General features: G+C 42.3%; 1 protein-coding gene across 1 annotated transcript in view; it reads right to left on the reverse strand.

Annotated features, from left to right (window-relative positions):
- Nucleotides 1–1,457, reverse strand: part of DPP10 (dipeptidyl peptidase like 10) — a 451,512-nt gene extending 450,055 nt beyond the window's left edge. The window contains exon 1 of the mRNA XM_048309457.1: nucleotides 1,309–1,457. Coding sequence (XP_048165414.1) covers nucleotides 1,309–1,368 — 60 coding nt within the window. The 5' untranslated portion in view covers nucleotides 1,369–1,457. The remainder of the gene's footprint in view (nucleotides 1–1,308) is intronic.
- Nucleotides 1,458–23,015: the final 21,558 nt, after the last annotated feature.

The following is a 23,015-nucleotide window of genomic DNA, read 5'->3' on the forward strand; positions in this document are numbered from 1 at the left end:
TTCTCTAGTACTTTCAGAGATAGACCTAGACAGGATGAAACGGTTTTAAGCAATTTAAGCTTGTATTTGCTGACTCTTTGAAGTAGGCCAGGGCAATTGTAATTCATCACTTCCCATGACCTTGCCCATATGAGCATAAACTAACAGGTTGCTCTGTGGTGTGATGGACACAGTTATCCCTTACACAAGTGGACATCAGAGCCACAGGTAACCCCCCGCCCCATCCCCAAGCCTGCAGACATTCTGCATTACTGATCATACACTGCACAGCCTAATGCAGCCTATATAAAAATGACAGTGCAAATCGAAGATTTATACCTTTAATCCCCTCCTGCCTCAGCTGTAAGTCATGATTTTTATTCCCAGCACTAATGGGATAAAGCCCAACTGAGAATTTTCTAACATTGATGTGAAGTTCAGCTGCTCCTTCTGAGAAGACAAACCCCAGACCCCCCAACTTTGCAGCGCACGGAGTGAAGCCCCAGCAGGTTTCCTCCCCCCACACAGACCTGAGCACAGCCTGGCACCCACTGCCCTGAAGCACCAACACCAAGGCACTGAAGTGAGATCTTCAGGCTTTTACATCATTCTATGAAACGAAATAGCTGGTATAAAATTTCTCGATGTTGTTTTTTCAGGACTAAGAATCACTAATCAAATATTGTCACTGACTGCGTTTTTATTTTATTTCAGGGGAAAAAAAAAACCACCTTATTTCTGCAGAGATACTTCCTACTGAATACCAATCTGGTCAGGGATTTCACCTTATCACTCTAGAGTGCAGTAACTCGGCTAGAAAGTAGTTTTCAATCAATTCAAAGGCAGGATGGTGTCAGAGGTTGGGCAAGAAGGCAGTCGAGGAAGCGCCCTCTGTTCCCTCGGCTCTTCCCCCCGCACCATCACCCTCGCTGCCCAGCCACAGCACCCACACAACTCCCACACGTGAGGACACCGCCACAGCCGCCTCGTCCCGTCCCGCATCGTTCCGACCACACAATGCCAAAATCACGTCTCACTAGTCGATTTCACACCGCATCCCTCAAACAGAGCCCTCGTCGTGCCGGTACTGCGGAGCAGTGCTTCGGGGACACCGGCAGCTCCGTGCCGAGCCGCCGCCTCCTCGGGGCGAACTTTGGGCACGGACCCGCGCAGGGCTCGCTCGGAAGGTGCCGCTGCCCGGGACGGGACGCGCCGCGCCCGGCGGGACCCGCGGCCGGAGCTGTCCCTCGCCTCGCCCGCCCGGCCCGGCCCGGCCCGGCAGCGAGAGGGCTCGGGGCGGCCGGGGAGCGCCGCTGCCGCCCGCCCTACCTTAACGCCCCGGGACGAGTGGCAATGGACATGGTGGGACACGGTCGCCGTCTGGTTCATGTTGCCGGCGGCGCCGGGCGGGCACGGGACGCCCGCGGGTCCCTCCCGGCGCCTCCGAGCGGCCGGGGGGCTCCGGCTGCGGCTGCGGCTCCGGCTGCGCTGCTCCGCACCCCGGGGCGCCGCGGCAGCTCCGCCCGGCGGGGCCGCCCGCCCGCTCCGCTCCGCCCCGCCCGGCACCGGCACCGCCCCGCCCGGCTCCGGACCGGCGCCGAGCCGGGACCGAGCGGAGCCGCGGGCGCGGGGAGCCCAGCCGGTCGCGCCGCGCTCGCCCCCGGGGCCGGGAAGCTGAACGAGATCAGCCCCGCTCTGTGAAAGCCGAGCCCCTCAGTGCTCTCAGCCGAAATGAGCAAGACTGAAGCAGAAAGTTTATGCTGGCTGCTTTTTCCTTCGCGCTCCACGGAGTTTTTCTCCTTTTTCCCTCCTGCCGCCTCTTCCCTCGGTTCTAAAGCGACTCCAGCCCGCTGCGGTACCGGGGTACGGGCGTGCTTATGTAACACAGGTACGAGGCACAAGCACCGGCCTCACGTCCCCCGCCAGCGCACACGGGGTTTCTGAAATCAACGCGCTTTGTTAAGTTCTACGCCAGCTCCACGCTTCCTTCTGGAGCAGAAGAAATGCATCTCTAATTAGACTTTCACCCAAATAACTTTCAGTGGGGTTGGTTGTGGCACAGACTAAGAATCTGTACCCTCCAGACTCTCGAGCAGCACTTGCCAGAAACATACAAATTCTCTTTCTGCAGGTCTAGCCCAGAGCTGGTGCCAAAGTCAGAATTTGGGGATGGAAGCTGGTAAGCTCTGTGAGCAGATTGTGACACCTCAGGCTGATAATGAACAAGCAGTATTTTGTATATACATAGTATCCTTAAATGACTCGTGCTTTAGAGAAACCTCCCAGTAAAACAAGACACAGTGTGCCGCACACCAAGGCATTTCTCGGGTGTCTTTGAGGGGTGCATGAAACTGCAGCCAGGACAGGTAAAGCTGGTTCAAGAAGAAGCAAAGAAAAAGGACAGACTACAGCCAGAGGCCATGGCACAAGTCTCCTAAAGAAACTGCTGATTTGGAATCTCTCGTGGCATGAGATTCCAGCTTCAGGCATCTCTGAAGCATCTGTTCTTTCAAGAGGGAGGCTGTTGAGCAGTATTTGCTACCGTATCAAAAGTTATACTCCCAGTGCAGGAAGTTATTGCTCAAAAATAAAATTACTTTTAAAAACTCAGGCCCCAGGTTGAGCTTGTTTTATGGTTCTGTCTCCTTTTCCTCCCTACTCCCACCCCCTCTTCTTTTTTTAAGCAATTTGAAGAAGCTCTACAGAGCACGTGTCCAAAAAGTAGCAATGCAAGAAAACAAAAGTTTTGCTAAAGATTTAAGGCTGTGCTTTGCTACTCAAAGGTCCATCCCACTCTGCAAAGGAGAAGGCTGAGGACTTGCTGTGGTCACAGCTCAAAACATCCTTCCAGGGGCCTATGGGGACCCTCAGCTGTGCTTGTAAATCTCATCGTGACTTGAGACATCTGCCAGAACTCCTTTAAATGGGGTTCATTTTCAGAAGATTTTAATTTCCTGGCAGAAAATCTGCTTTAAATCATCTCACACACAATATTCCAAAGTCAAATTTCATCTTGCACATCTAACTCGGACACAAAGGCAGGTGCTGCTGGAGACGGCGATGGTGAGGAAAGCACTGATCTGCTCGGTCTGCAGAAATCTGCTGAGGCAGCCTCGTATGGGAAACCAGCCCTGGGTACAAACATCCCCCCCAGAGAGGGGAGAGCTGTCACTGTTTACTCCAGTGATACTGAGAAAAATTTCATTTCCAAAGGAAGCCAAATGTAAAGTAAAGGTACAGCAAGAGGGTCCCTCCTGGCCCAGACTTGATCATCTCCAGGCACCACAAGCGAGGCATCCGGGCTGGCCTCTAGCCTGCAGGACTGCTCACATTAGCCTCCTTCACCTTAGCAGATTTATTGGATTTTGAGCAATAAAAACCACATTTAGCAAGCATATCAAGGGCTCAGCAGTGCTCTTTCACCTCCCTCTATCATATGCAGACAGGAATGAAACTTAATGGATATAGATGGGAAAAAAAACCATCCTCACATAAAAATGAGACATGATTCAACTCAAAGGTGAGTGTTGAGGAGGAGGGAATGAGTAAATGGCTGTTTGGGGAAAGGGCTAACAGGCTAAATTTCACCATACTCTGCCCAAATATTTGTCCTGAAAAGAAAATGTTGACTTCAAGTTATTGTCACCAGGAGCTCAAGCAAGCAGAGGTAACCTGGAAAATTCAAAGACATTCTTCTTCATCTTGAAATATACTTCTGTTTAACAATCTCACATGGGAACTACTTTAAGACAAAAGAATGAGCTCAAGACATTTTTAGTTGGACTAAGTATCTGTGGGTTTTTGTAAGCTCCTATGAGAACTTTATGTAAAGTTGTCATGCTTGATTTTATGCTTCACAGTGACTGACCTTCCATGCAAGCCCCAAATCCAGCTTTAAGCTAAAAGAGAAATCTCTTCCTTATAATAACAAGGAAAAAGTGACTTAGGTTAAAAAGTTGCCAAAGACAGAGATAAGATCAATAATTTGCTGGCATTGTTTTTAAATGAACTTCTACAAATTTTGAGATATCTGTTCCTAGAAAGTACAAAGTTTGCTGATTAACCTCCTGCTCTCGCAAGGTAGAACCTAATTAGAGGATGAACCTAACAAGGGCTGGAGCTGTAAAATCTCTATAAGTGCATGGCTTGTCATTATAAAATATCCCAGAAACAAGGTAGATCAATAGAGTGGGATTCCACAAAATGCCTGCTGAAATCCTCCCAAGCACCACTCTGCTGCTTGCTTCTCCAGTAACGTCATTCCCTGCCATCCCTCCTGTTCCCTGACATGGCTGTTAATCCTCCATAGGTGTAATCTTCTTTGGGAACTGGCTGCTTAGCAAAATGCAGTTCACCCTGAGTGTTGACTGTGAATGTGAGCATCCACCTTAGCCCTGCAAGGAGGTTCTCAAATGTTTCAGTGCCTTTAGGGTGCAATTAAATAACTGAGTGATTACCGAAATATGCTGGAGAATATTAAAGCTGGGAGCAGATGCCTCTGTTACACACTGCAATAGAGCAGGTGGTACTTGTCCGTGTTGGAGCAGCCCCTCAGTGCACTGAACGAACCTCCTTCCTGAAATGTTTAAAATGACTAAGAAATCAGCATGATCAGCCAGGAGAATTGATTAAGCTATCCAGGAAGTCTGAGAGAAAAGAAAATCCCTGCCTGTGACAGAAAAGCCTGCCTGTCCCACTGTCCAAGTGCAGTGAGTGGCTGTGGGCAGCAGAACTGCTGCTGGAGGCGGCACTTCCCAGAGGCTCCTGATCACTATTCAAGTCCTGCAGTAACCTGCTCTTAGAAACTCCCAATACAGTTCCCCAGCCACACATTTTCCTGCCTCTTATTTTCTAAGCCTTATGTTCAAAAGAAAAAGCAAACACAACCCTTTCTTCTTTTTTTTTTGTCACATTACATGAAATGTATGATGACCCTCCTGAGAAATAAAAAATTAAAGTGTATATTGGTAATTATAGATACCTCATGACAACGTGTTTTTCTACAGATATAGAAAAATATTTTCTCTTTTCTGTTTTACGCAAGTACATAAAATTTACTCTTACTGCTGCTCCACATACCAAGGGCCTAATTCTGTGCTCGCACATGTTGGCAGCTATTGACACGAGTGAACTCAATTTCTGATTCACACCAGTTCATAATCAGATTACAGACTTCTCTGTTTATGGATGAAGAAGTTTTAATACCGCGAGGGAGCCTGACTTGGGATTACTGCGAGGCTGCCAGCTCCCCCAGAATTATTAACCACCAGAAGCTATGCTGTGTGTCAGTGCTGGGACTGTGTGAAACAGAACAGGGCAGAGCCTGCCTCCACTCAGCTTCCTAAAAATCCTCTACCCCCAGCAGCTCTCAAGGGAAAGGCCAACAGCTATCATATGCTGTTGGTCATGGCCAGCAAGCTCACACAGAGCTCAAAGTATCCCAGGAAAAGCTGTTCCAGGAGGATGGCACTGTGGCCATGCACACACACACACGTATGCACACAGTCCCACATGCCCTGCAACCTTCGATCTGGCTGCAGCTGTTGAAGGGAATATGAAGGGAAATTCCCTCAAGTAAAGCACAACTTCAGCAGACTCAGTAAATCAGTGGGATGCCGGGCTTCAGCCTGGCTGCAGTGCCAGGAGCTGTTGTTGCTGTGTTAACCCACAGTGTTTGGTTACTGCAGTGAAGGATTTCTCCGAGTGGACACCTCTCCCACTGGGAAAGCACCGTGTTATGCCTGCCAGGTGTTGTCATATTAACTGTGTGTATGTCCACTCCTTTTAGCACTCCAAAATTCCCTCACAGCTTACTGTCTTCAGGTTTTGCAGGACGATTTCCAACCAGCTCAGCGTGGTTCAGTAATGGAAATTTTGAACAAAACCAAGGAGAATCCACTCTGTTGCTGAAAGAAATCTTCAAGACTTATAATAGCTAGTCCAATATATGGAACTGATGAAGAAGCAAATATAGATCTTCCTCTTTTATACAGGCTAATATCCACTGAAGCAGAAGGGTACATTTTTATGATTAATTTCTGTTCTTTTTCACTACATTTACTTCAATAGAAAATATTTAGATTAAGTATTTGTAACTCTTTTTAGAAACAAATGGTGTACTAAAAAATTCTGGTGCATAAAGGAGTCATTGGTGGACAATGATTCCTTCACTTAATTTTCTGTAAAGGTGAAGGTGAATGGTATTGACTTACAGCCAGAAGATGAAAAAAAATCTTCCTTGTTACAATAATAATGAATTATTTCAACTAGGTTTTGCCTGCAAACATGGGATATCATGAAAATAGATTCAGTGATGTCTACGTATCATTAATTCAGTGCAGGGAGTATGTTGTGAGAAGAGATGGAAAAAACGGCCTGCATACAACTGCCTTGTTACCAGGGAAGAGAAGCAAGTGGTTTTTGAGATACAAAACTGCAAGCAGAGGCAAGAGAAAATGGTCTGTGCCTGAAAGAACTGAATGTGTCACCCACAAGACCTGCACAAGCAGCACTTCACAGGGCACCTCTTAGCAGCAACCTCTGTGGGCTGCTGAATGAATTCTGATGAACCACAGGCAGTGCCACAAGCAAAGAGTATCATCTTCAGGATCCCTCCAGTGTGTCCTGTGCGTGCCTGTTAGCAGACCCAAACAGGGAATGAGGAAAGAGCAACCTTGTGTATTTTTCATTTTCAAGTGAGGCTTCAGAGGAATAGACAATACTATCCAAGAAAACAAAACAAAATTAAGCAGAAAACCGACATACATGGCCACCAAACTTTATTAATTTTCTTTAGCACACTGTGTATTGACAGATACACATACTTCACAAGTGAGGAACTTCAGGAAAAAAGAACAAATCCTTTTTCTTTGGTCTCAGATGAATTCCACAGCAGACCCCAGGAGCACTCTGCTTCACCTCACTGCATTTAGCCTTCTATTTGCACAAGCTATTGCAGTACAAAAAAAAAGAAGGTGAACCTGACCTCTCTGAGAAGTAGGTTTAATTTCATGCATAACTATTGCCCACACTGCTAATAGGATTCAATATTTCTACCATGCAAGAGCTACAGGATGAGTAATGCTTCTGCATGTGTGAGGATTTACAGGAGCACAGCCACCCATCTCCCTGCCTATGGGCATTGCACCACACTCAGGAGCTGCCACAGAGTACTGGAGACATGCCAAGAGTAGTGTCAAGTAATGTCATGTTTCCGAACAGGTTGTGTGTCTTTACGCCTTGAAGTCTTGCTTGTCACAGGAAACACTGAACACCTTGCAGAGCACCTGGTTTGCAAAAACATTGAAGCCCTGCCCAGTGCTGATTCTCCAGAGATCTTCTTGCTCACTGAAGACAGGCCTGAGCACTGGATTTCTGGGTTGAGACCATAGCCAAAAGCCGGAGGGGATTTATCGAAGGTTCAAGATTAGCATACAAGCTTGAATGAAATGTCAAGCAAGAGTGAGAGTATTTTGTCTAAGCAGGAACATCTCCCTTATTTCAATATATATAATAAGCCATCCAGAGGCAAGCCCCTTTTTAAAGATTAGACCCCAGGCAGCAGCTAAACTTCTGAAACAGTATACAAATTCCTAGACTGAGAGCCAGTCCAGCTTTCCAAGTACTCATGTACCTAAAAGGTAGCCCTGAAAATTTTTCAAGGCTTTGCCAAATTTACTATGGCAGAACTTAATGTGATCAAATTCTTTTTCCCTTCAACATGAAGTTGTTATGCCACGACTCCTTCTGCATCTGGGGTATTTGCACTATGTATCTCATGAAAGCAAATTTCACCGTGAGCCATTGTTTTTCAACGAGAAATTTTGCCCTGAATTGTTTGTATGTAGAATCATACAAATCCTGAAATCAGCAAAGACATAATGGAAAATAAAAAAAGGAAATTTTACATTATTTAGAGGGTTTGAAGTTTAAATTAATAGTTTGGAGTGACGGAGACTGACATGGAGAAGTAGGGGATTTTATGTTAAGTCTCAACAGCTGCAAAAAAGATACTTTCCAGATTAAACAAACACCAAAAATTCAACAAAAACAGAAAAAAAATATTTGGCTACATAAACCCTTTTCCTTTGTCTGTCTGGGTTAATACAAGCCTAAAAGCCTAAGCAAAATTTCAGAGGCATGCTATCACTAAGGAAAAAATGAGAACAATAAAACTTAAACCATAATTATTTCCATTATGCTTCAATGCCACTGCATAACAGACCAAAACTCTCCCTACCTTCACTCTGTGTAAATCTTATAGCACACAACATGATAATTTTTTCACAAATGAAAGATAATCTACCATCAAATGAGTACTTTCCCTGGAACATTGCAGAGCAGTTTGCTCAAGGAGCAACAAGAAGCAATTGCCATCAGAAATGAAAAGATGGTTTTTCTACCTCTGAAGACCACCCTAAGTCTCTTTTCCCCACAAGACATGTATTCCTGTCTCCCCACTTAAAAAATGTTTTTACAAGACTCTCAAGGGACTGAAGAAGGCCCTAACTCATTGCCACATGTATAAAAATGCAGATGAGCAATTAATATTCTGGTGTATTCTTTTCTCACAGAATTTATTGGTTTGGCTTAGTCTGCATACATGTGTTATGACCCTGAGGCAGGGCAACAGATCAGCCCCTTCCCTTACCTGGTGTGAAAACCCATTGTTTAAGACATCAGGCCTGGGCCATCAGGGAAGCAACAGCAGGTCTAAGCAAAGGACCATCATAGCATGTTCCTTTGCTGTGGCAAAACCCACCCTTTTAATCAATCAGGATGAAAGATGGCATAGCCGACAACCATGTCAGAAGAACTGCAGCTCAGATTTCCAAGGTGGCTGTTAGGAAGTCACTGCTAAGTCTCTTCATCTCTGGGGCAGGAGAGAGCATCCTGAGAATAGCAGAGCCTCAGGCAAGCTGCCAGAGTTGTTCTGGCAGTGCTGATCGCTGAAAGTGAACCTACCTGGTAAACTAAGTGTTCTGCACAATCTCAAAGTGTTGCTTCAGTAAATTAAAATGCAGGGTTGTACAAGGAAAATGCTGGTGAGGAAGAAAACTTTGAAACTTCAATGAAAATGGGAGAAGACAAACCACAGGAATTTGAAAGAAGACCTTGTCCAAAGCACCAATAAAAAAAGAGAAATTCACATTTTAGGTATAATCCCTACCAACAGGCTATGAAGACAACAGTGGGGTTGCAGTCCAGGACCAGACTTGACTGCTATTGCTCCCATCCATAAATGCTGCTGTTAACATGTTCCTGGAAGACAATTCTCTTCCTCCATGTGTAAAATTTCCCAGTCTCTTCAGATTTGTAATGCCTTTTCAATAAGAAAGCATCTGAAATCCCCCTTATCTCTGTTTTCTCCTCAGTCAGAAGTGTGTCAGTCACAAGCCCACGCTGCTCAGCCACCATGATTGCTGCTGTGCTTCAGCTGACAAGCTGTGAACGTTTTGGCTGCCCAAAAATCATTGGGAACATATTTACTTCCTTTTGTTAGAATGATGTTTGCCTCTTACTGGCACGTACCAATGTACCTTCACACGCACACATCGGGGGTTTTAGTGACATCAAGTATCACATCCAAGCAGTTAGGAAATACTACCTTGTTAGTGAGACACAGCGTTACTGCCAGCTACTCATTCCAATATCACTTAAACATGCATAGAAATCATGTCCTTATGCCTTAGCACCCTTTTTATAATCTGATTATAAAAAAGTAGAACATTATGTGGGGAAAAACAGTGTGGATCCCACTCCTGTACTTTGCAACAAACCAAGAAGAGTTTCAATGTAAATTACAGTCAGTGTCACTAGGATTAAACTAACCAAGGAAGATGTGGGATCAGAATGCTTTCTTCTTTCTTTTGGGCCGCAAGCCTTTCAGTAAATCCCAGAGAGCTGTTGAAGACCTGTGGTATTCACAATGCTGGGAAGAATTTATCGAGAACAACCAGGTCTCATATGCAGCTGCATATTCTCTAGCAATTGTGCTATCTTCTAACAACTAAATCCAGAAATTATATTATCCTGCTCTCAGTAAAATACCACAACTTATGCTTGCTGGAATACTGAAGGACTCAAACACAGGCTGGCAGCTATAGTATCTGTAGGCAAACCCTGTTCGTTGCATTTACTCATAACTTGTGAGGCAAATGTAACACAGCCATCCTGCACACACAGTAAAAGGACACCAGCTCCAAACACATAATCCAGCCATTATTTTGATTGCAGTATGTTTTCCAAACTGATTCAAAAATATGTTTTTATTAAAGTGCGTGATTTGTCAAAAGCACTCCCAGGAGGTGCAAGAAAAACAGCAAAGAAATTGGAGCTTGCTTAACCAAGTTTATAAACCTGCTGTTTCAGCCTCAAAGATGAATTACACTGCAGGAGCACGCACGTTCACTAAATGTCCGTGCTCTCCTTCTTGCCCTCCTACCTATGTTCAAAGAATAGAATAGAAAAACATAAATCAAAGTCTCAGAACATACTTCTCCCCCAATTCCGAAGCTGCCATATCTCTATACCAGAATCATAATCCCCTGCAATACAAATAGAAAGCACAGCCCAGCAATCACCACTTCAAAATAATTACAGGCCACACAGTAATTTATACTTATCTAGAGCCTTTCACCCCAAGAATCCCAAAGCAATTTATTCACAATATAGATGTAGCTGATATGAAAACAATAATGCCAAGGAGCTACTTGGGAATTGAGGTATTGTCTAAATCATGCGGATCTTTGCAGTCTAAAATTTACTCATTAACCTGATAGCAGTTCGAACTAAATCGATTGAAACCTTCCATCTCAAATTTAGGACTATTCTAGGCACTTACAGGCATGTTCTGAGCCTTTCTTTAATTTCAGTCAATGACATTGAAAAATCAAGAAATTAAAAGACTTGAAACAACATTTCCCAGTAGACATACACAGCTTCAGGAGGTGCTCATCTTAAGCACAACCAGGCCTAACATGCCCTTCTAGAAAGAAAAAGGCCTGAATTTCTATGTTTGCTTCCCTTTACTTTATAAAATTTAATTTTAATCCATCCAGGCGGTGGCTAAGTACTGGCCTACAGGCAGAGCTTCGCTCCTTCTGTGGTAGCTCTGAAATATCATCATTTACCTCCCAGCTGCTCAGTAAATTAAAGCAGACAGCCTACAGGTGCTTGCTGGAGTTCCAGCACTCTCAATAGCACCAGGCCACACGGGTACAAATTGGTCTTTAAGCAGAGCTCTGAAATAGCTGCTGGTTCTCTAATCCTCCAACCGTGCCCCTGGGGCTCTGGGGGAGAGGAAGCTTGGGAAACTGAAGGGATCTGTATTTCTAACAATTAACTGGTAATCCATTTACATTTTCAAAGCTGTTTTCACATGGAAAAAGGCTACTGGCTCTTTCTATATTCTTAAACACAGATTTTGTTACGGCTTTCCTCAGTCTTCAAAGTGCAGACACACAAACTTTGAAAGCATTCACTGTACACTTTGTACGATCCCCAAAAGGCTAATTTGGGGAATATAAAAATCTCTTTTGCAAGGTGAACTATAGACACCAGCGACAGCAGAGCTCCCTGGCAATCTTCAGATCCAGAGAGATCACAGCAAACCCCAGCATTTTAAGGGATAGCTAGATATTATTACCACATTTTAAAATCAGGAAATTGAATTAAAACACCTTCATGCCATAGGATGCTTCAGTCTTAAGGGCAGGAAACTCTTTTCCCTTACTCAGCCCTCTGTAACATATTTCTCTACCCAAATATGTACATAGGCCTGTCGGGGAAATACAGGATTTTTGATGTTTTGAGTGAGAGCAGCACACAGGAGAGGACTGCAGCATCTCATCTGCATGGCTGATGCATCTGCAGTCAATCTGATCACTGAAAGCATCGGCCTCACTGCACCATCAGGAGTGCTGCTGGCTTAGGAAGGAGGAAAAGCTAAGTGTGTTCTGGGGAGCAGAGTGTTTCTTTTGTTTTAAAATAAGATAACATCAGGGGGAAATCTTACTATTGTTGCTGCCTGTGTGGTACCACGCTTCTGTTTCACTCCTGAGTGGCAGCGGCAGCATCTCTCAACAGGGAGATGGGATTTTGCTATGAAAATGCAGAGAGAGAAGCCAGTGGATTGGCAGTTCCTTGCACTTCCTCATGATCCCTGGGCTGACAGCTGATCCACTAACAACACTCAAAACAAGTGAATTATTCATGCAGTTTTCATAATATAATGCTGGAGATGGTTGATTGCATTGCCTCACACTGGATTTCTTTTCCTTATTACTTTTCAGGGGGCAAAGATGTCACAAAATGAGCATCTTTGTTTAATTAAAATGTCCTTAGAAATTGCAAATATTCAGTGTTGTCTATTAAGATACAGATGCCACAGAAAAAAAAAGTGATGAAATAACAGACCTCATAATGAGACTGGATTTGGCTAAACTCTGAAACTAAAACAGCCAAGATATGGGGTTTATTTCTTTTTCAATCTCATATCACTTCAATTTGTGGTTCACATCTTCAAGAGGTGAAAAACAATTTCATTTTATAAAAAAAGCTGCCCAAAGGAGCTATGTCAATTTATTCCACCTGGGAATCTCATTCTGTGCTAATCTGTTTCATTCATCCCCTTTTCTTGACATAGAACTGCCAAGGGACTAGCCTGGATGTAGGAATGTATTACCCAAGTGTCACCAGTAATGCTGTCTCTTTTTCTCCCATTCTCTCTAGAGCATTCAAGCCAGAACTGACATCAAAACTGGATTTGTGAAAGTGAGTGGAGGCAAGGGCAAGGAAAAAAAGGGCCGAAGGATTCGGATTCTGTAGTAAATTCTGGGTAAAACAGGCTCTGTCACTGCCTTTACTGCAGACAGGAGTTAATTCCATAGTTCAGTTTTATCTTCTGTGTTCATATATTTATGAAAAAGATTTACAACTTGGAGCTTGTAACTGTAAGGGAGTGTATTAGATGACCCCAGTGGTCCCACGAATCTTCATCTCTGGTTTCACTGCTCTCATGGAGCACAACTATTGTGAGAAGCTGGTTTGGCAGTAGCAAGGATTTTGATTATCCACACAATAGGTCTTGCACTGACTTTGGAGTTCAATAAAGAATCATTGCAGAGACCTGATGTCAGGGAGTACATGTTTGCTGCTTCCTATGTTTCTAATCACAGTACACTGGGCTGGAAAGACATCCTGGGGTATTCAGTCCAGTCCCTTGCCATTGCAGGTGACCAAATAATAAAACCCATTTTTGTAACCTGATGGATTGCTTTGTTCTGTCAGAAGAAATTTCATGTCGTGTAGTTTTATTTCTAGTTACAGAAACTTTCAGTCAGTGCCAGGCACACTCTTGATGGAAATTTATTTTTCAGTCTCAGGATATTGAAGAGGATGGGAGGGAGAAAGGGAGAGAGGGAGGGGGGGAAGGAAGGAAGGAAAGAAGTCAGGATCAAAAAATATTCAATGTCACACAATCAACAAAGAATTAGGACTTAGGAATATACTTATTTACCATGTATAAAAAATAGGCCATCTCAAAAGAAATTCAAGTTGTCTTCCCATTAAAGTACAAACTTGGCTGTAAAAGTGGCTGTACTGATGGAACAAAGTTCTGTATCTCATTTGATTTAGTTCCAAAAGATGGTCTAACTGAAAAAGGCACTATGACACTGCACAACAAAGTTCATGCTAAATGGATTTAAATTACAGAACTGATAGATCTTAGAACATAAATTTTAATTTAAGTGTCTGTCTTAGCTCTGTGCTGCTGTACATTGCATTTAGAAGCAGATATAAGTGATCATTAATAAAATTCACAGTAACATTAAAAACTAGTGAGGTAGTCAATAATACTGGGAACTGCTGGATTATGTAAATCAACTGGCAGAGTAACATATACTTTAAAACTGCAAAATGTCAAGTATTAAAGTTTCTTAAAAGGTGGGAAACAGGACAGCTGGACATGCTGGCAATGAAAGAGACTTGTCATAGGAAATCCCCAACAAAATGTGACAACCACAAGAGAGAAGGGGCAGAGCAAATATTTGGCTGCATGAGAAACAGAACCCAGAATGCTCAGGAGAGATTTTTTTTTCACACTTTTTTAAAGGAGCTGTTGAAAGTGCTGAAGAAGGAGAGGGGAAGAAGAACAGGCTGAAGGCAGAACAGGACACATGAGTGGTGTGACAAGACAGAGAGGGATTATCAGCACTGAATAACTCAGGGCTCACCTGGTATCACACAGGTTTATGATCAGGATGTTACTGTGAGAGTTTTCACTCCCATCATGGCTACTGTTGGAAAGAGACTTCCCCTCTAGCCTGTAAGAACTGCAATGTCTGACAGCTTCTGCTCTACTTCATAGATAGCTTTGTAGTTTATTGTAAAGCACTTCCCTAAAGTAATACTCTTCCATTCCCTGCTAGCTTTGTATCTAGCTTTACACAATTAATTAGGGAAGTGTTCAAAGACCTAGATTTTAAACCACTTAATTAATTAGAAATGAAGGTTTAATGGTTATTCCTCTCAGACTATTTAATTTAAAGAGAGAATTTGCAGGAAAAAGAAGGAAGAGAAATCAATTTAGTGTATAACAAATTGCAACAGAAAGCAGAAAAGAGATGAACATATGTATCTGTTTACTGTTTGACTGGGTAAGAGCATCCCTATCAGAGCACAAGGGGTTGCAAATTTTTGGTAATGGGGACACAACTCATCAGTTCCAAGAAACTGCCCATTCAAACGAACTGGTGTTTCCATCACACCCCAGGACGTCACTGTTTCCATCCCACCTCCCAAAAACTACATCCAGAAACACAGGAACAGAGGAGCCTTGCTCCAAATCTGAGAAAAGGCTGGAAAAGAGAGAGGACCTCCCGAGGGCCCCTCCCAAGAGCAGGTGCCAGCAGCTAGCATTCAGCCCAGCACCGTGCCAGGCAGGAAGGCTGAAGGCTCCTGCCATGGTATCACAGGAGGAAGATGACCCTTTTCAGAAGGAGAAGGACACATGTAGCCCCATAATGTCCCTGACTAGAAAAACTAGTGAGTCATCATCCTAACACCCAGCTGAGCAATGTGATTTCATGCAGGACACACTTACTTGAGCTAAATTTTTCTATTACAGGAAACAAAGACATGCTGCAGCAGCAGCAGCCCATCAGTTCTACTTTGTAAGAGCTGTCACACTGACATCTCTCTAAAAGCAAAATTCCTTTTTATGCCAGTGGAAGGTTTGAAAGCCAAATGATGGGAACATGCCCTTCTAAGTTACTGAAACATTTTCAGTTGTTCCTTTCCCTGAGGTATCTGCCACAAACAAGACAACCCAAGACTGAAGATGGGATAACTTAGTAAAGAACACTGAAATACTTCTAATAATATGAGTAAGACCTAGGAAAATATCAGAGCTGCTGTTGCGCTAAGCTTTGTAAAGACAATAAAAGAGACTGCCCTTCTACTGAGACATTCCAAATCTAATCTCTGCTTTTAAAACAAAATTACTCTGGTACAGAGAAAACATCAGGCTTTGGGCTGGGGAGAGATGTTGCTTTGTTGTTTTATTTTAAGAACTTGGAATTTGATAGGATCTAAGTATGAGCATTCAAAAAACCACTAAATTTGAAAAGAGGCTTTGTTCATGAGTACTGGCAAGACTGATTGGTGTTAAGATGAAATGAAACTCCAAAGCATATAACACTTCAAAATAAATACCAGCATGCAGCACTGCTGTGATTTTGCAAGCCATCTGCATGATTTATCCCCATATGATGGTTTAGCCACCTATCTGTTTTTACCAAAGCATTTGGGATAAAGGTTTGCTGATACAAAGCATAGCTTTTTTTCTCTCAGCTATTGCTAACTAAGCCTGTCACTAATTCAAATCAATTCAGTTGGTCTAATTAAATCAGGAATGGATCTGCTCAGACCTGGGCCTCTCTTCCACAATTCATATAGAAAAAATATTTACAGTGAATATTGGTATTCCACATCAGCAACTGCCTTTTTAAAAAAATACGGGATAATCTTTCACACTGAAGAGAGGAGGGGGGAAATATTAGCTAAAGTTTTTTGACTTTCAGGGGGTAAATCTGGATACAAAGCCTAAGAAACTCTAAGGAGTAAGGAATAAATGCCATACTGCCCACAAAGCAATAAGATTGGCTGGATAAGTCAGTGGCCTGGGGTAAACAGCAAAATATTTACTCAACAAATCTCTGTGTCCACCCCAATAAATTCTAGTCTGGCCAGCAGCAGTATCACTGCCAAGGAGGGAGGATGCCTCTGCATTTTCTGTTCCAGTCAGGACAGGATTTAATCCTAAACATTTTTTTAAAAATCATTTCATATCTAAAATTTATGTAATCTCTTATGACTAACTCCTCATTGTAACAGAAGTTTTAGTGTATGCAATTATCTCTTTAGTTTGGGTTTTAAATTAATGTCAGTCATTCTCCTTCCATTTAAAATCTCATTTTTCACATGTACAACACTTTCAACCAGCTTTGGAAGAGAAATATCAAAGGAGCTAATTCCCCCCTGGTTTAATTTAACTGAAGAAAAGAGAGTTACAGAAAGGACAGCTTTGAATCATTACAGTGTGTCTGAACTCTCACAAGCAAGACAGAAAGCAGTGGCAAATCTATAGATGCATAAAGATTTCAGTGTCTTTTACTAGGTTTTAATGAGGCTTTTTCATTTTAACTGAGGGGAGGGCAGGGAAAGAGGAAAGTATTTTTGCAACACCATGGTAAACATACCATGGAACAACACTTTTATTCTCTGACCCCTATTATGCTCCTGGAATTGCTCACAAAATGAAGCATAATTGATGTGATGATCAAATCCCCTTCCTCCAAGCACCATAATAATTTCCTGCACCAAAATACTGTGGGACTCTTGTCAGAAGACGAGTCCTCAGCACCTTCCAAGAAGCAGCAGCTTTCTTGGCACCATCATTCTGTTTCAACCAAATCATCTGTTCCATATGCTAAATTACTCCCACACTTCAAGCTGCACGACTGCTGTGCTGTCACTCTGCTGCTGCCCCAGCATGGTGGGTTTTGCTTTGGGACATTTTGTCCAGGCCAAACCTGGCCATACAGAAGATGCCGACACTTAGCAAGTGGTTGCTTTAAAGATGCCTCATTACATCTGATTTTGACTAACAAATGATGTAGGTAGGTAAATACAATTTGTCATGATGAACCTGAAAAAACCTCTCTCGTAATTATGTTCACTTTACTTATGTATTTTACCAAATCCACTACATGTTCTTCCACAATATGAACTCCCCTGAATAGAAAGAAATTTATAACTGAGTGTCTTTTGAGCTCCTCCTTTCTGTATTTCTGTTCCCATATTAAGCAAACGTAAGGATTCATAGTAATAATGTGTGCACACATAAATATCAAGTCCTGTTTCTGAGTTTTAACTTTGCAATTCACTCCCCAGACAAAATTTGAATGCTCTAAAATGAGCCAGGAAAATTGTCAAAGTGAATTGTGAGCAAATAGTTGAGAATGTTTGAGAAGTTTGGAAGCAGTATTTGGTGTATTCATTTGGCTCCATCTTTCCACAGGATTGATCTGAATGCATTATGAAGATTATTAGAATGCATCCCTCCTTTGCATGGAAAATGGAAATTCTCTGACAAATTGCTTGAAGTGGAATGTATTCAATTCCATCCCAAGAGATAACATTTTGTTTTGGGAAGAGCCAGATGCATGAATGCTGCAGGCACACAGGAACTTAAAGCTGTGTATAGTGTATCATTTAGAAGGCACCTCCCTAAAAAGGCACTGCTGGAAGATTGAGCAGAGTCCAGAACACTACTGGTCCCTTTCTGGTCCAAAAAGGAGGGGAACCTCCTGGAAAACCTCTGTCACAGCAAGGCAGTTGGATTTGGGGGAATCCAGAAAGGCAGCCTGGCACCTGGCCAGAGGGCAGCATGGAGATGGGCAGCTGCTAACAAGAACAGCAGCAGCCACTGAATACAAATGTCTGCTAAAGCAACAAGATTGAGTAACAGACTAAAGCACACTGGTGGTGCTGCTTTTCCAAAACGGAAGCCTTCCTAAAGAAAAATATTCCAGGTTTTTAATTACAAGTTTTCATTTTCACTGTTTTATATTTCAATTCTAGGTTTAAAAGGAAGAGAAAAATAAACCAACAAACTCTTGGTTTTGGCAGAAAGCAGAAACTTCTTTCTCTCACACGCACATTTCATTTAATTGGTAATTTGCCGGTAAAGGACTTCTGACAGAAAAAGTTGGTCCACCCCATGCTGCTTCAAGCACTGTGAAAATGAATTTTAAAAATTCTCCAGCATTTAGAGGGGGGAGCAAGTTTCCCTTTGCCCCAAGCACAGCACCTTCAGTTTGGTACCCAGGACATGAGCAGCAGCTCGCTAGAAACTCCCCCGGCTTTGGGCAGTGAGATGCACAACACTGTGGTTACACCTGAAAATGCAATGAGCACACTGTATGAGTGACGCTACCACATTGCAAAGATGACAGAAGGAAAAACTGCAGGAGAAGCAACTTCTACAAATGCTATATTTAGATCTGGCCATGATGTGGAGTAGCTCAGCATACCTTTACTCTGAAACTATTTTTTCCAGCATTCTTAAAATATTACTTCTAACCCATAAGAAATATTCCTCATTGATTTTGACAGTTATATATATCTTACCCAGAGATGAGCTTTCAGTGACTGGCAAGTTAAATTTTTCCATGCCACTGGTTTGCAGATGGGGCAGTCAGCTCCCTGAATGGCTTAAATCTCACTGTGGTTCAAAAGACTTCATATTGCTGAAGGTTTCTTTCCTAAGAAACATTGGCAAATTTAATGTCAAAAAAGGTAGGCAAGTAATCTGTGACTGACATTTACACACACACACAATCATATGCAGTATATTAACTCAGTGTTTATGGCTCTGCTTGCAATTAACAGCACTGCAATTAAGTTCTGGCATAATACTGCATTTCAAAAGGCCAACAGAAGGATGGATATAAAATAAGCCAGCAGAAAAAGCCCTCTATCATTGCATTTTTCCTTAGGTGACTGCATCCTTAAAGATGGACTCACAAGAACTGCGATTGGGCTGAGCCTGTGGAATGCTCAGGAAAAAGCTTCTTTGTCACAGTCCTGCTGGGGATGATCTGACCCAAATTTCAATACCTGTTCTGAAAACAAATGTAAGGCATGAGTCACTCGGCCCATTATCAAATACCATACCCAAAGTAGATAACAAAAAATGGTGATTTGCAACATGACCCGCTGCTTAATACTGCAGTTTTATTTCTTCTTTATTCCAAAGAATCCAGCTACAAGTGCTGTTGTCAGATTTCCAAACATCTCAGCAGCATGGATTGCCTCCTTTTAGGAAGATGCTCTCGGGCCCATCTGTACAATACTGAGTTACAGGGATGACATGTGCTTGGCTGATGTATTTCCCCCTGAGTGCCCATTCAGCATTTGTGCCCTTGCACCTCATCCAAACAGGCTAAACGATTGCTGGTGCAGCTGGTCATAAAGTTTCCGACAAAACAGCTATCCATCAAAAAATGCCAGTCTGTAGAAATTAATTCTTGTCTTACAAAATGTCAGTTTTGATTTACCAGGGGCAATCTTTTGCTTTCCAGCGGGATTTCTGACAAAAAGCACACAGCACATTTTACCCCAGAGACCCCCATGGGTGAGTGTGCTCATACAGTACCACCCTTCTGGCCCATTGCAGATCCCAGGACTTCTCACATGCCTGGGTGCCTTTTAAAGCAACTGGAAAATGAGCACAGACTTTACAAGGTCGTTCATCTTTAAGGCACTTTCTAAATATTTAAATATGATCTATTGTTTATGACGTTTCCTGATGAATCCGGGGTAGCTACCCGGGAGAAAGGCTGCATGCAGTTTAGATGCCACCTCTGCAAGGCAACAGTTGGGCAAGGATTTTCATCGACACGACTCTGACTTAGGACCATGGACAGCACACTCTGACTGATTGATTTGTTATTGCTTTGGAGCGATCAGAAATAGTCCTGATCCTTTATTCACTCACATAATGTAAACTGCCAAGGGGATGATATCAGGCTAAATACTGCTCGCTGGTGTCTTTTTAATCTTAGTTGTATGGCATCTTTTCTCAGATTAGTTAATGGATGTAGCACACATAACATAAACACAGAAAAGGCTCTGTGTCATTGGCAATCACAGAGCTCTGCTGTCGTTAGAAAGGAAAGTAAAAGTGAGCATGCAAAATGCTCTTCACTTTGGAGACACAAAACACAAGGAAGCTAATTTGTTTCTCTGCTATTACCATTTCTGAACCTGGCAAGTGTCTCCTAAACTGAGTCCTATTTTATTCATAAGAATTACACAACACTTTCAGTAAAGCAGCTGGCAACTACCAGTCATTCTGCCTTTTAAAGCTGAATAAGCAAACCCTTTTGTTTTATTAACTAGTACAGGTTTTGTTAGTGCCATCTGTAATACAAGTCATTCTACTGATTACCAGGCTGGCTTGTGCTAATTAGCTAAATCACACTTCAGAAAAAGATCACTGAATCCTCCAAGTTTTAGGAAAGGTAGATGATCTGGCTTATCAAAAAAATCATTCCAGAACAGTGCGTATCTGTTGTATTTTATCCCTGCACAGTAATCAGAAACCTCTTTCTGAAAAACTTCTGAGGAGCCAGGAGTGATTCAGAGTTAAAAGGCCGGGGTGTGGAGCAGGAGCACTTACAAATGAAAGTAACACCTAGTGCTTGTTATCTGCTTGTGTCAATTCACCACAGATAATTGAAATGTGTTTGCTCTCCAATTAGTGCTTGTTTCTGTCCTTGGTACTGTGCTAAATCAGTTTAATGGATGAAACTTGCTGATGGTTTAGTATCACTCTGGCTATTTTGACACTAAGCAGATTTAGCACTGATTTCTAGCATGCGTTACTTTATTCAAACACAGTTTGGATTTATATATACTTATATATACACACATAAGACATAATGATCCGTGAAGTGAGGGTGGAGTAAGGCTATCTCCTGTATGGTAAGTCCAAAGTCTAAAAAAACTCTATTTGAAATTGCATGCCTGCCTCTATGCAGCACAGCCTTCACAAAACTGTGTCCAAGGTTTGCATCTTACCATGTGGTAAACTGTGCATGTGGCAGGTGACAGTCTAGTGGTTCAAAACTCAGTTCCCATGTCCTTTTTTATCTCCTCAGTAAACTGGTGGAAAGAGTCCCAGTTGAATATTTTTTACAAAGTCTCCCTCTTACCAGACAATGAACTCAACCTTGCTGGACACAAATTCGGCCAAGAAGAAAAAGGTCTTCTACATATTTTGGGCAATTCTTGTTTAAAAAACCACATATAATTGCTCCAGTCACGTGTCTTGATCACCCAAAGGTACAAACACTCCAAAGGGGACATGAAATACGCTGTGCAAGACAATGCAAACCCAAAATCTATTTCAGAGGCAAAAGCTCTAAATTTAAGAGAAATGTCCTTTCTTTGGCTAATTCAGTATTTTAACTTCAAAAAACCAAGATTAAGTGATTGCAACCTAGAAAGTCCTTTTGCAGATTAGCCTTAGTGAAAGTTTCAGGAGCTGTAGGGATTTTTTAAATCTGACCAATCCACATACTGCATTTCTCTATGCTTGTAAACTTGCAGCCCCAGCCGTGGAGAACTTATAGTGCAGATTATGATCAGACAAGGCTGATTTGCATGAGCTGAAAGTATAAACTGAGAAGTCAAATCCTGCTTTTTCCCGTTTTCTTTGATCCAATCAATATGCCTACTGTCTGAACTCTTCCACAAAGTGTAAGTGAACTTCACTTGAACAGAACTTTTATTGTTGAGTAGTTGACATTGACTGTCATTACTGTTCCTACTGAAGCAGAGAGTTTCTGATCACATTTTCCTGCAATATCTTTGTAGAGTCATAGGATTTACTTCACTTAGACATGACACATACCTCATCACTCTGGGAGTTATCCAAATTCTTCCTGTGCCCATTAAACTCCTGGAACCAAATGAAGCTGTGCTACTTTCTGTGGGTTACAATGATGTAAAAATATGTTTTGAACTATCAACTTATCATAAACTTCAAAGAGTATAAAAGAGAGAGAGAGAGTTTAAAAGAAGTATTTCACTATTTCCAGTTTCTGAACTATATGACTAGAAAAAAATCTTAAAATGTGAGAAGATCCATTATTGAACCACATTCATTTTTCATTGACACTTTTAGTCAGTTAAGCCAAGCTTCCATTTCTCAGTCTTCATACAGTAGATTTTATTATGGAAATTCTTCCTTTTTTTCAAATTCTTCAAGTTTGTCTGTTATTTTTAAACTCCCCATCTCACAGAGGTAGACAGCTTCATAAGGTAGTAACACGGTTTAATAAAAACTGCAAGAAGGAGTTTTCTCCATGATCTTCTGCTTCAGGGATATATCGGATTTTCCTCAGATAGACCTCTTTTCCTTTTCCATTTTCCCTCCCTGACAGAAGTCCGTTCATCCTTTTTCTCACAGTCAGCCAGGAAAACATTATTAACCCCCTGCTTTCCTGCAGGAGACCCTGTGCTGCCACACAGTTACAGTCTAACTGAGAGGGATTTAAGCAAAGGTTAAAATCAGCTTCTGTGTGAGAGAGGGAGTTAAATTAGCTCTGAACTTCATAGCCAGGCTACAGGATCCAGGCTATCCTTCTGAGCTATGGTTTTTAATTTTTTCACTGTGATCTTCAGGAAATTATTTTTCTTCTTTTCTTTTTTTGGGGAGGGGTCGGGGGGTGTTGGTTTTTGGGGTTTTGGTTGGTTGGTTGGTTGTTTTGGTTGGGTTTTGTTGGGGTTTTTTTGGTGGTTTGGTGGTTGGGGGTTTTTTGTTGGTTTTTTGGTTGTTTTTTTGTTTCGCTGGTTAGTTGAGGGTTTTTTTGTTTGGTTTAAGCTGCTTGCTAATAGATAATTCAACAAGAATAGGTAATTCCAAGCTGCCAGCCAGAGAATTCAATAAGTCAGAGCCAGGT

The sequence above is a fragment of the Corvus hawaiiensis genome, chromosome 7, assembly GCF_020740725.1.
Source record: "Corvus hawaiiensis isolate bCorHaw1 chromosome 7, bCorHaw1.pri.cur, whole genome shotgun sequence".
NCBI lineage: Eukaryota > Metazoa > Chordata > Aves > Passeriformes > Corvidae > Corvus > Corvus hawaiiensis.